The 12,590-nt window shown below is 37.6% G+C and overlaps 1 protein-coding gene across 1 annotated transcript in view; it reads right to left on the bottom strand.

Moving 5' to 3' along the window:
* Positions 1-11,015, bottom strand: part of LOC126190982 (uncharacterized) — a 142,083-nt gene extending 131,068 nt beyond the window's left edge. The window contains exon 1 of the mRNA XM_049931657.1: positions 10,794-11,015. Within this exon, the coding sequence (XP_049787614.1) occupies positions 10,794-10,796 (3 nt within the window). The 5' untranslated portion in view covers positions 10,797-11,015. The remainder of the gene's footprint in view (positions 1-10,793) is intronic.
* Between the last annotated feature and the right edge of the window lie 1,575 nt (positions 11,016-12,590).

A 12,590-nucleotide genomic window follows, 5' to 3' on the forward strand; every position in this document is an offset into this window, starting at 1 on the left:
AAATGTTGTTGTTGTTCTGGTCTTCAGTCCTGAGACTGGTTTGATGCAGCTCTCCATGCTACTCTATCCTGTGCAAGCTTCTTCATCTCCCAGTATCTACTGCAACCTACATCCTTCTGAATCTGCTTAGTGTATTCATCTCTTGGTCTCCCTCTACGATTTTTACCCTCCACACTGCCCTCCAATGCTAAATTTGTGATCCCTTGATGCCTCAAAACATGTCCTACCAGCCGATCCCTTCTTCTAGTCAAGTTGTGCCACAAACTTCTCTTCTCCCCAATCCTCTTCAATACCTCCTCATTAGTTACGTGATCTACCCATCTTATCTTCAGCATTCTTCTGTAGCACCACATTTCGAAAGCTTCTATTCTCTTCTTGTCCAAACTAGTTATCGTCCATGTTTCACTTCCATACATGGCTACACTCCATACAAATACTTTCAGAAACGACTTCCTGACACTTAAATCTATACTCGATGTTAACAAATTCCTCTTCTTGAGAAACGCTTTCCTTGCCATTGCCAGTCTACATTTTATATCCTCTCTACTTCGACCATCATCGGTTATTTTACTCCCTAAATAGCAAAACTCTTTTACTACTTTAAGTGTCTCATTTCCTAATCTAATTCCCTCAGCATCACCCGCCTTAATTTGACTACATTCCATTATCCTCGTTTTGCTTTTGTTGATGTTCATCTTATATCCTCCTTTCAAGACACTGTCCATTCCGTTCAACTGCTCTTCCAAGTCCTTTGCTGTCTCTGACAGAATTACAATGTCATCGGCGAACCTCGAAGTTTTTACTTCTTCTCCATGAATTTTAATACCTACTCCGAATTTTTCTTTTGTTTCCTTTACTGCTTGCTCAATATACAGATTGAATAACATCGGGGAGAGGCTACAACCCTGTCTCACTCCTTTCCCAACCACTGCTTCCCTTTCATGCCCCTCGACTCTTATAACTGCCATCTGGTTTCTGTACAAACTGTAAATAGCCTTTCGCTCCCTGTATTTTACCCCTGCCACCTTCAGAATTTGAAAGAGAGTATTCCAGTTAACATTGTCAAAAGCTTTCTCTAAGTCTACAAATGCTAGAAACGTAGGTTTGCCTTTTCTTAATCTTTCTTCTAAGATAAGTCGTAAGGTCAGTATTGCCTCACGTGTTCCAACATTTCTACGGAATCCAAACTGATCTTCCCCAAGGTCGGCTTCTACTAGTTTTTCCATTCGTCTGTAAAGAATTCGCGTTAGTATTTTGCAGCTGTGACTTATTAAACTGATAGTTCGGTAATTTTCACATCTGTCAACACCTGCTTTCTTTGGGATTGGAATTATTACATTCTTCTTGAAGTCTGAGGGTATTTCGCCTGTCTCATACATCGTGCTCACTAGATGGTAGAGTTTTGTCATGACTGGCTCTCCCGAGGCCATCAGTAGTTCAAATGGAATGTTGTCTACTCCCGGGGCCTTGTTTCGACTCAGGTCTTTCAGTGCTCTGTCAAACTCTTCACGCAGTATCTTATCTCCCATTTCGTCTTCATCTACATCCTCTTCCATTTCCATAATATTCTCCTTAAGTACATCGCCCTTGTATAAACCCTCTATATACTCCTTCCATCTTTCTGCCTTCGCTTCTTTGCTTAGAACTTGGTTGCCATCTGAGCTCTTGATATTCATACAAGTGGTTCTCTTCTCTCCAAAGGTCTCTTTAATTTTCCTGTAGGCAGTATCTATCTTACCCCTAGTGAGACAAGCCTCTACATCCTTACATTTGTCCTCTAGCCATCCCTGCTTAGCCATTTTGCACTTCCTGTCGATATCATTTTTGAGACGTCTGTATTCCTTTTTGCTTGCTTCATTTACTGCATTTTTGTATTTTCTCCTTTCATCAATTAAATTCAATATTTCTTCTGTTACCCAAGGATTTCTATTAGCCCTCGTCTTTTTACCTACTTGATCCTCTGCTGCCTTCACTACTTCATCCCTCAGAGCTACCCATTCTTCTTCTACTGTATTTCTTTCCCCCATTCCTGTCAATTGTTCCCTTATGCTCTCCCTGAAACTATCTACAACCTCTGGTTCTTTCAGTTTATCCAGGTCCCATCTCCTTTAATTCCCACCTTTTTGCAGTTTCTTCAGTTTCAATCTGCAGTTCATAACCAATAGATTGTGGTCAGAATCCACATCTGCCCCAGGAAATGTCTTACAATTTAAAACCTGGTTCCTAAATCTCTGTCTTACCATTATCAACAAATATGGATGGGAAATATTTCCCCATTCACTATACAGTCCTGATATGAGCCCATCTGTCTTTTATCTGTTTCCAAAATTGAAGAATAATTCCATGGAAAACATTTTGATACAACTAATGAAGCTTCCAGTGAGGTGACCCAAGTAATTAGACAACTCAATAATGAAAGTACCTTATCCAGAATACAGAAGTTACCAAAACGTTGGGAAGTGTCATACGCAAGACTGGAGATTATAGTGAAGGCCTGTAAAGGTATTTCGTGAAATAAATTATTTTATTACTTTCTATCTTACAGCGTACAGAACTTTTGAAATGACCATCATATTATTGTAAGAGAACAGGAAGAAGGTGAAGATAAGATCAGAGATACAATACTGTGAGAAGAATCTCATGAATTACTAAAAGACCTAAATAGAAATGTGGCCCTTGGTGTAGACAAAATTAACTCAAAATTATTGAGATCCTTGGGAGAACCATGACAAAATTATCCCATCTGGTGTGCAAGACAAGAGACAGGCAAAATGCCGTCAGGTTTCTGGAAGCACGTAATAATTCCAAGCCAAAAAAAGGTAAGTGCTGACTGGTGTGATCAATACTCAAGCATCAGTTTAAGAAGTCATAGTTGCAAAATATTGACTCAAATCATTAAAACAAAATAAAAAAAATAAAAACTGGTGGAGGCAGTGGGGAAGATCATTTTGGGTTTCAGAGAAATGTAGAGCATGTGAGGCAACACTGACCATGTGACTTTTCTTGGTGAATAGGTTGAAGAAAGGCAAACCTGCATTTATAATATTTGGTGATTTAGAGAAGGTTTCTGACAGTGTGGACTGCACTACACTTTTTGAAATTTTGAAGGTAGCAGGGAGAAAATACAAGGAGCATAATATTACTTACATCTTGTACAGAAACTGGATAGCAGTTATAAGAGTTGAAGGACACAAAAGGGAAGCAGTGGTTTGAGAAGGAAATGATACAGGACTGTAGTCTGTCCTCAACGTCATTCAACCTGTATATTGAGTAAGCTGTGAAGGAGACCATGGAGGAATTTGGAAAGGGAATTAAAGTTCAAAGAAAATAAATAAAAACTTTGCTGTTTGTCAATGACACTGTAATTCTGTCAGAGATGGCTAAGCACTTGATAGAGTAGTTGAATGGAATGGATAGTGTCTTGAAAAGAGGTTGGAAGATGAACACCAATAAATTAATACAAAGGCAATAGAATGAAATTGTATTAAAGAGTCAGGTGATGCAGAGAGAATTGAACTATGAAGTGAGATGCTAAAAGTAGTAGCTGAGTTTTGCTATTTGGGGAACAAAATAACTGATGATGGCCAAAGTAGGAAAGATGTAAAATAAAGACTGGCAACAGCAAGAAAAGAATTTCTGAAAAAGAGATATTTGTTAAGATCTAATATAAAGTGTTAAAAGTATTTTCTGAAGGCAAGCCCCCTGTATCTGGAGTGTAGCCTTGTACGGAAGTGAAATGTCGATTACAGGCAATTCAGACAAAAACAGAATGTAAGCTTTTGAAATGTGGTGCTACAGCAGAATGCTGAAGATTAGACTGATAAAAAATAAGTTACTGAGTCAAACTGGGGAAAAACAGAATTTATGGGATACAAAAAACGGCAAAATCGAATGGAAGCAAGGATAAGGAGTGAATAACTCCAGGGATTAAAGTATCCTGTGATAGGAAGACAAAGCTCTACATAATTCAGAGAACAAGATGTAGGCAACATTTGAAACTCCATTACCACTAGTATTGTTGACTCCTCCACTGTTGTTAAAAAAGCAAACTCATGTACTATACTCAAAAAATAAAACACTCCAAGAATAAGGCAAAAACCACTGCAACATTATTAAACAAGAAACAAACAAAAGTAGTAATGAAACTGAGCCCCAAGAAAATACCTCTGGCAGAAATGGTGACATTCTCAAATCATTGGCTAGTAAATTTAATGATTACTTCCTCATGGCAGTAGCAAACACTGTATGTAGTATTAAACAACTAAATACAGATTTCTTAGACACCACTGACAGATAGTCCCGTTAGTTTCAAAAATACAATGCATAAGGAGATTGCAGAATTCATCATAAAAAGTAATAATTTAGATGGTGTTTCTAACAATATATTACAAGGTCATGCTGACTTGAAAGGACTACCATTAAGTTACCTTCGCTCTCAATCAACGACCCAGGGCTTATTTCCGGACAGACAAATATACTGTAGTAATTCCCATCTACAAAACTAGAGATAAGCTCCAATTACAGTCCTATATCACCCCTTCCAGTCTTTTCAAAAGTTTTTGAGAAAGTGGCTTATGATCAAACACTGACTCATTTGACTGAGTAGAGCTTGATAATCGACTCTTGGTTTGGCTTTTGTAAAGGATTCTCCACATGGACAGCAACATAAGACCTCACAAATGATTTGCCAGCAAAGCTAGATAAGAAAAATTATCCAGCTGGTATATTCAGTGATCTTGTCAAAGTATTTGATTGTATGGATGACAAAATTCTACCTAACAAACTGAAGTCTTGTTTGATTCTCGGTCCGGAACACAGTTTTAATCTGCCAGGAAGTTTCATATCAATGCACACTCCACTGCAGAGTGAAAATCTCATTCTGGCCACATTTTTCTTGTGTGACATAATGAAGGCTTTGGACCAAGGCAGACAGTGAGATGCAGTATTTCTGGATTTCAAAGAAGAACATCACTCAGTACCACATCTATGCTTATTGTCAAAAGCACAGATGTGTGGTATATTGGGTGAAATTTGTGACCGGGTTGAAGATTTTTTGATAGTGAGGATGCAGCAAGTTATCTTGGATGGAGTAATCATCAGACGTCGAAGTAACTTCAAGTGTGCCAAAGGTTAGTTAATAATTTCCATGTTCCATAGATAATTTTGCACAATGAATCATAATGATGTCATTTTACTTTGCTGTCTATCAGACATTATGTATCACTGGGTAAGTGATCAAAAATCTCTTGACACAGAATTGTGCAACCTTTTTGTGCTAAAGACAACCTTAATACAAAGTAATGAATGCTATTTTTCCTTCTGGTATTGTAGTTATGTACATCGTTGTGTCTTTCAAATTGGAGTGGATTATTTACAACAAACATCATGAGGAAATAAATATATTGTGAAGCACTAGCTGCAATGTCCAACTCCTTAAACAGATTTCTACAAGACACTTATTATTATTACAGTACATTTTTGAGCAATGAAGACTTTCTTCCTTAAAGCTAAGTTATCCCAGGACATTATTCCATATAACATTATTGAATGAAAATGTGCAAAATATTTTAACTTACTGATTTCTCTCTCCCCAAGATTTGCAATTATTCTAAGCGCAAATGGGGCTGAATTAAGTTGTTTTAGGAGCTGCAAAATGTGCTCTCTTCTAGTTTAAATTCTCATCAATATGGAAACCCAAGATTTTTTATTATTCCCTCACAATGTGTTACACTTATCATAGGTGTAACACTCTCAGATGTGCAGAAGCGAAGATTTATGTCTTTTTGAAACTGAAGGTGAGGCCGTTCGCAAAGAAACAGTCAATGATACTTTTAAGAATATTGTTTACCATCCTTCTGTTTCTGTGTGTATGCTTGGACTGGTTACAATACTTCTGTCATCTGCAAAATGAAATAATTCTGCTCCTTGTATATTAGATGGAAGATCATTTACATATGTGACAAACAATGGTGGGCCTAAGACTGAGCCTTGTATGTATTCTAGAATACAGAATTCTAGTATACATCACCTGCTCAAAAATTTTGTAGAATTTTTGTCAGGTTGGTAGTAGGTACTGACATCTCTCTTATCACCTTTCTTACGGAGGGTTTATCAACTGCATGTTTTAGTCTCTCTGGCAAACTGCCTTGAGTTAGTGATGCAATACATATTTCAGATTAGGCTGGGCTTATTTTATGGGAGCAAATCTTCAGTACTCTATTGGAAACACCATGAAAACCAAATGAGCTTTTATTTTTGAGAGAACTTCCTTAATTTCAGAAAGAGAAGTTGATGATACATCCATATGCTGAAGTTTTATGAGAGTTACTTTTTCAACACACTGCACAGAATTGTGTTGGGACCATCACTTTTCATATTGTATATTAATGACCTAGTGAACAATATTAAAAATAACCTCACACTTTTTGCAGATGATGCAGTTATCTATAATGAAGTACTATCTGAAAGAAGCTGCATAAATATTCACTCATATCTTGATAAGATTTCAAAGTGGTGCACAAACTGGCAACTTGCATTAAATGTTCAGAAATGTAAAATAATGCACTTCACAAAACGAAAAAAAAAAAACATAGTATCCTATGACTATAATATCAGAGTCACAGCTGGAATTGGCCAACTCATACAAATACCAGGTGTTACATTTCGTATGAACATGAAATGCAATGATCATCATAGGTTCAGTCGTGGGTAAGGCAGGTCGTAGACTCTGGTTTATTGGTAGAATACTGGTGAAATGCAGTCAGTCTACTAAGGAGACTGCTTGCAAATCACTTGGTTGAACCATTCTAGACTACTGCTCACCTGTGTCCTCAGCTCATACACGAGCATTCAAGTATTCATTCTTTGCATGCTCCACACGTGAATGGACTGGGAAGAAAACCTTGTAACTGGCACCCTCTGCCATGTACTTCTCATTGGTTTGCATTGTGTGGATCTAGAATCTTGTCTCCATAATGGAAATCACAGGGTCTCATTGCCAGACTCTATCTTGGACACGAAAATAACCTTAGAATGGGAGAAGGTAATATGTGGAGAATGACAAAGACTGGTGCTGGTCCCACTCTTGTCTCTAACCTACATAAACAAAGCTCAAAACTGTAATCTTTGCTGATGACAGCACAAGTGTTCTAGTCAAGGGACAAAACTCAACACTTCTAGGTACAGATGAGACCTTGAAAATGCCTGCAAATGGTTCATGGCTAACAGTTTAAGCCTTAATCTCACAAACAGTCCAGCTGAATAACAAGTTAAAACGGAGTGAATACTTGGAGAAACTATTCAAAGTGGAAGCTAGTCCCTTAAAAGCATCTATGAACTGTGTTGACATAAAGACAACAGTGATGGCTTATTTCACATATTTTCATTCTGCATTGTTTTAAGGAATTATCTTCTGGGTCTGTGCATCTAAAGTAAATAAAGTGTTTGTTCAGTAGAAGTGAGCAGTGTAAGAATGTAGTGTAAATTAAATAACTGTACATCCTGCAGATGCCTTTCTAAGGATCTTGGATTCCTTGAACCCACTTCCCAATACTTTTACTCCTCAATGGTTTTTGTTGCTGATAATAAAAAAAATCAGTTTCAGATGAACTGTGATAAATACTGTCAAAACACAAGAAACAAAAGTAATTTTCATGTAGAGTTTGCCTCCGTGTTCAGGATTCAGAATGGAGTTAATGTACTCTGGTGATGAGGTATTCAACAAGCTCCCATCTAACATACAGCTGAAATTAGGAATCCATACCAGTTAATAAGAAAATTAAAAACATATCATGTTAGCCACTCTTTCTACACGTTACCTGAATATCTTGATTCAGGTATTAACTGTAAGCAACAATGTAACCAAAAGTGTTTGTAATAATGTTGTATGAAAGTAATAATGTACTATGAAGAGCACTCGGCATTTACAGACATAAAAAAAATTAAAACAATCTTTGAAAAATACCACTGTAATCAAGAAGAACAATGTTCATTTTGTGAATTAACTCATTTTCCTTAAGTTTCATTGGATCAGAAACTCTGTGTACCAGCACATCAAGTAATCTAATGAGAGGCACACATTTTCGTACTAGGCTACATTAATTGACGGGACTGGTAGTCAAAGTGTTAACTTCAATTCTGATGTATCATATCACATCTCCAAACTTTATATGTTATGAAATGGCATATAACTCATGAAATGAAAGGTGAGAATAAATGTGGTACGTGCAGGCTGTCATTATCGTAATCTACAACTCCCCTCTCCCCAGAAGACAGTGGTTTACAGACTGAACAAGTGGGAGATAGCACCTAACATCCAACAGGAAGCACTTTAATTATGGCAACTTCTGTCACTCCCACAGGACAGGCGTCAGAGACCTATCAGTCTGTCAGGGCAGCTAGACATCGGAATGTGGTTTGTATTACCTTCTCTTTACGTGTCAGTGGTATAGGGTAATGGATTGGGTACTGGGATCAGCAAGTTACTTGACAACAGAGACTAAGCAGTTTCAAACACCAATATCTGAATATAATTAACAATAACCTCAGATCAGAAAAAACATTTACCAACTATATCAGAGATTGTAACCTGGATGTATCTGCATTATTTTTTACCCCTCTCCAAAAATCAACAAATAAACTACTTTATTTACTTCCAGTTACAACAAGCAGTTATCATCTAATTAAGTGCTCTGGATGCAACTAGACATTAAAATTGGGTGGAAGGGCTCATGTGATGTACTATCTCTAAAGTTGCTGACACAAAATGCTAGAAATGACAGTCTGAATGATATCCCAGAACTGCAAGATAACAAGGAATCAAGTGACCATTAAGTGAATGGTTGCATCAGCCATACACACTGTCTACTATGTGATGCACTGTAGCACAACAATGCCCTGTCATGCAGAAAGAAAACATCATTTTTGTCATATGGGATCTCTACTGCAATAGTGTATTAATCAACTCGTGCCAATCAGAGAGCAAATGCAAAACATACTGGCAACATTTAATGTGACACACAAAGATGTTTGTGCTCTTCTGCAGGAAAAGTGATTCTCATGTGATCCTGGAAAATAAAAAGCTGGGAACCACATTATATATAGGGAACCCCAGCATAATCTCCTTTCAAACAATGTGAAGTCTGCCATATCAAAACAGACATCACTGGTGTCTGCCAAATTTTTAAAGCATTGTCATGCAAGATCATACACAGATCACATAAAAGCACAAAATGATCGGAAATTTAAGCCTATATATTCTCTACATCCTGCATATTTTCTGGATCTATCACAAGATGATAATCAGTAGAAACTTTGATTTGCCCAAGACTCACTAGCAGACAAGATGTCCTCAATAAATTGTGAAATGTGTGATGTCACTGAATGATAGGTTGTTGGTCAGAAAAAAAGTTGGACTACCTTGCAGGATTTGGTCAGTAATTTCAGTGGCAAGTAATCTCAACTGCCCAAATATTTACTTGAAAAAAGCATGACAAAATACACACTACCCAGACAACAGAATATCGGCCTGAACAATTTTACACAGGACACAGCAATATGATCACAGCAATGTGCATAAATAATTAACTTTATACAAATGAGAACGACACAGGAGTAAAGTAACAAAATGTGGTGTTCTGAAAATGCATTTAGCCAATTACGCTGCATTAAATTCTTAGTTACACCAACAGAAGTCTGTCCAAAAGTAACATACAATACAGTCTAGCTCAAAACTTGCAAGAACCAGGGAGATGAAGTTTTTAAACAGAAAACATTTACAATTCAATAAACACCTACTTCTTGTTGTTCCAAATAAGTCAAACAAGAATGGTCATATGTACTCCTCTATGCCAATGAATTGTTTCTGAATTCCTTTACAAATCTATGGATAATTCAGTCATCATCTGGGAACTAAAAGATGTCTGCAGCATTCAGGACCAGGCATGAGGCATGTCATCAATGATGTTAATGAAATCATTGATAAAATGAATATCTGATAAGTCATTAAGTCATATCAAGTGCCACAAATTTATCTACGTAAGCACAAATCAAATGATGGAGATACAGAAAAAAATGTGCTCACTGGCTTAACGAACACAGGTCATCTGCTTGTACTGAAGAGCACATACAAGCTTCAATACAGCACTGGGTACAGAGCTGATAATGACGATGAAAAGGTTTTGTGGGTGTATAACAGCACGGTCTGTAGTGCCCGAGCCCAAAGAACTAATAAGAATCCATGAACACAGTAAACACAGATATGAACAGAAAGAAACATTTAATTGGTCTGCAAAGGTCAGGAAGTCAGAAGACAATGACATTAGTCTAAATCCTGAAAAATATGAAGCCATAAAAAATACAGATCCGTTTCGCGTTCATAAATAATAAATTATCGCAGACACTTATTCACGGAATAATCAGACTGAGCTTGCAATCGAAGCAAATACATAAGTTGCACCGACCTAACGCCAGGCTGGGAAGGGAAGCCTGGAGGAGCAACAAGTCACCAGCAAATGTCAAGACACTGTCAGAGAAAATAGGGGCAGTTACTATATTTTCAATCATTTTTCAGTACACAGTGGGTTCAAGACTTACAACAATATTCAACCCCCGGCGATTTCGAATTAATTTTAAATGCACTTTATTAGGTAAGACGCTTACGTAAAATGAACTCTGATTCTTTGTCATTTACAAAGGATTTAGCTGTTTACCATGAAATGTTTACAATAATGTGGTGAGTTATGACAACATCCATGTAAACATTTCTTGAAAAGTGTTTGTTTACTTTTACTCACCATCTGCTAAGACACTACCTACCGCAACAGGACCAACTCTATTTGGCTTAGCTGACATTGAGGCATTATAACCTACGCAAGGCACACGCAAGTAAATTATTTTCAAAACGTTCTACTTTTATTCTGTCGTACAAGCTACAAATTAAAATCTTCATCAACTTCATCTATAGTTTGTAAATCAACGATGTACATCTTAAAGTTTCAAACTTTGGTGGAGATCGATTGACTAATCTCGGACGCTAATCGGAGTGAAACATCGATAGATTGCAAGTTTGCAAGTAACGTGGTGAAATTAAATAGCTGTTACCAAAATACTCGTGCTTTCTGGGGGGTTGTTGTTTCCTACGAGCTGTAAATTTGCTTTTCTGTTAACTACCGACAAAGGCTGCTTGCATCGAACGGGACAGATGATCTGGTATTCTAATGCGACACATTCTGTGCGGATAAAGTTACTCACCTCTACCATGTTATGGCGAATATTAGAGATCCACCGCATGAATTCTTACGCATTCGGTGTGGAAGAAAGCATAGGTCACACTTGTCTACAAGAAAGGTGGGAGTAGTAATCCATAGAGGTACGTCCAATATTACTTGACATCTATTTGTTGCAGAATGTTAGAACATACTCTGTCTCAAATGTAAAGAAATATGTCGAACAGAATAACCTTCCTCATGCCAGATGTTGGTAACTAGATTTAAAATATCATAAATGTTTAATTTTTCACTTCACAAAACTAATAATACTTGTATCCTATGACTTAAAATCAGCGAGTTGCCGTTGGAACTGTTAACTCACACAAATACGTGGTGTAGCGATATGTATGAACATAAATATGTAATGATGGCATAGACTCGGTTTTAGGTAAAGTAGGTGGCAGACTTGTTTCAAGGCACAAAGGAATTAATGACATTTAAAGCAACTGCATGCACTGTTATAGCATGCTTATCTACACGCTACTGATGAGGTGCCCCTACTCATTATTCTCATTACTCATGGCGTTTCGCCGATTCCCGTAAGAGTTCAAGCACGGTATGTCTGCACAGAAGGGCTCATTAGCCAGCCTTGCCTTAATTATATGTGTAGTGTCTGTTCTTTTAGACATGTCTGAAAGATTAGACAGCACGTACCGGTACTGTGTGTAGACTGCTTCATTTAGTATACTAGGGAATTGCAATCAGTCTGTAAAGGAGATTGCTTATAAAACACTCATTCGACCTAGCCTAGAATTTTGCTCAGAATGTGGGGAGTCCAGTGCAAACAGGAGTAATAGGGGACAGTGACCACATAAAAAAAGTGTACCACTGCTGGTCATGGACCTATATGACGAATAGGAGAACATCATGAGGTTGCTGAAAGAAATGAACTATCACACTTTAGAAAAGAAATGGATACTATCCCAGAAAGCCGACTTATTAAGTTCCAAGAATCAACTTTACGTGATAAATTTTGGAATGCACCACAGCCCCTGGATATTGCTCTTGTAGGGATCACAAAGACAGTGTTAGACTAAATGTAGCATGCACAGAGGCGTTTAAGCAATCATTCTTTCCGTGCTCCATTGGTGAATGGAATGGGTAAGGGCCCTAATAACTCGCACAAGCGGAAGTACCCTTTGAAATATATTTCACATTGGATGAAGGTTTCTCGGGTCTCCAGCCGGGTGGTAGCGTTGATATATCGCGACGTTTCGGGAAGTGTCATTCTACTCATTTTCTGGCGAATTGTCGAGATTCGCCGCGCTGCAGAATATATTGGGGCATCAAGGATTGCCCAGTCTGAAAATAGAAGTTCAAGCC

This window comes from Schistocerca cancellata, chromosome 6 (genome assembly GCF_023864275.1).
Source record: "Schistocerca cancellata isolate TAMUIC-IGC-003103 chromosome 6, iqSchCanc2.1, whole genome shotgun sequence".
NCBI classification, from domain to species: Eukaryota; Metazoa; Arthropoda; class Insecta; order Orthoptera; family Acrididae; genus Schistocerca; species Schistocerca cancellata.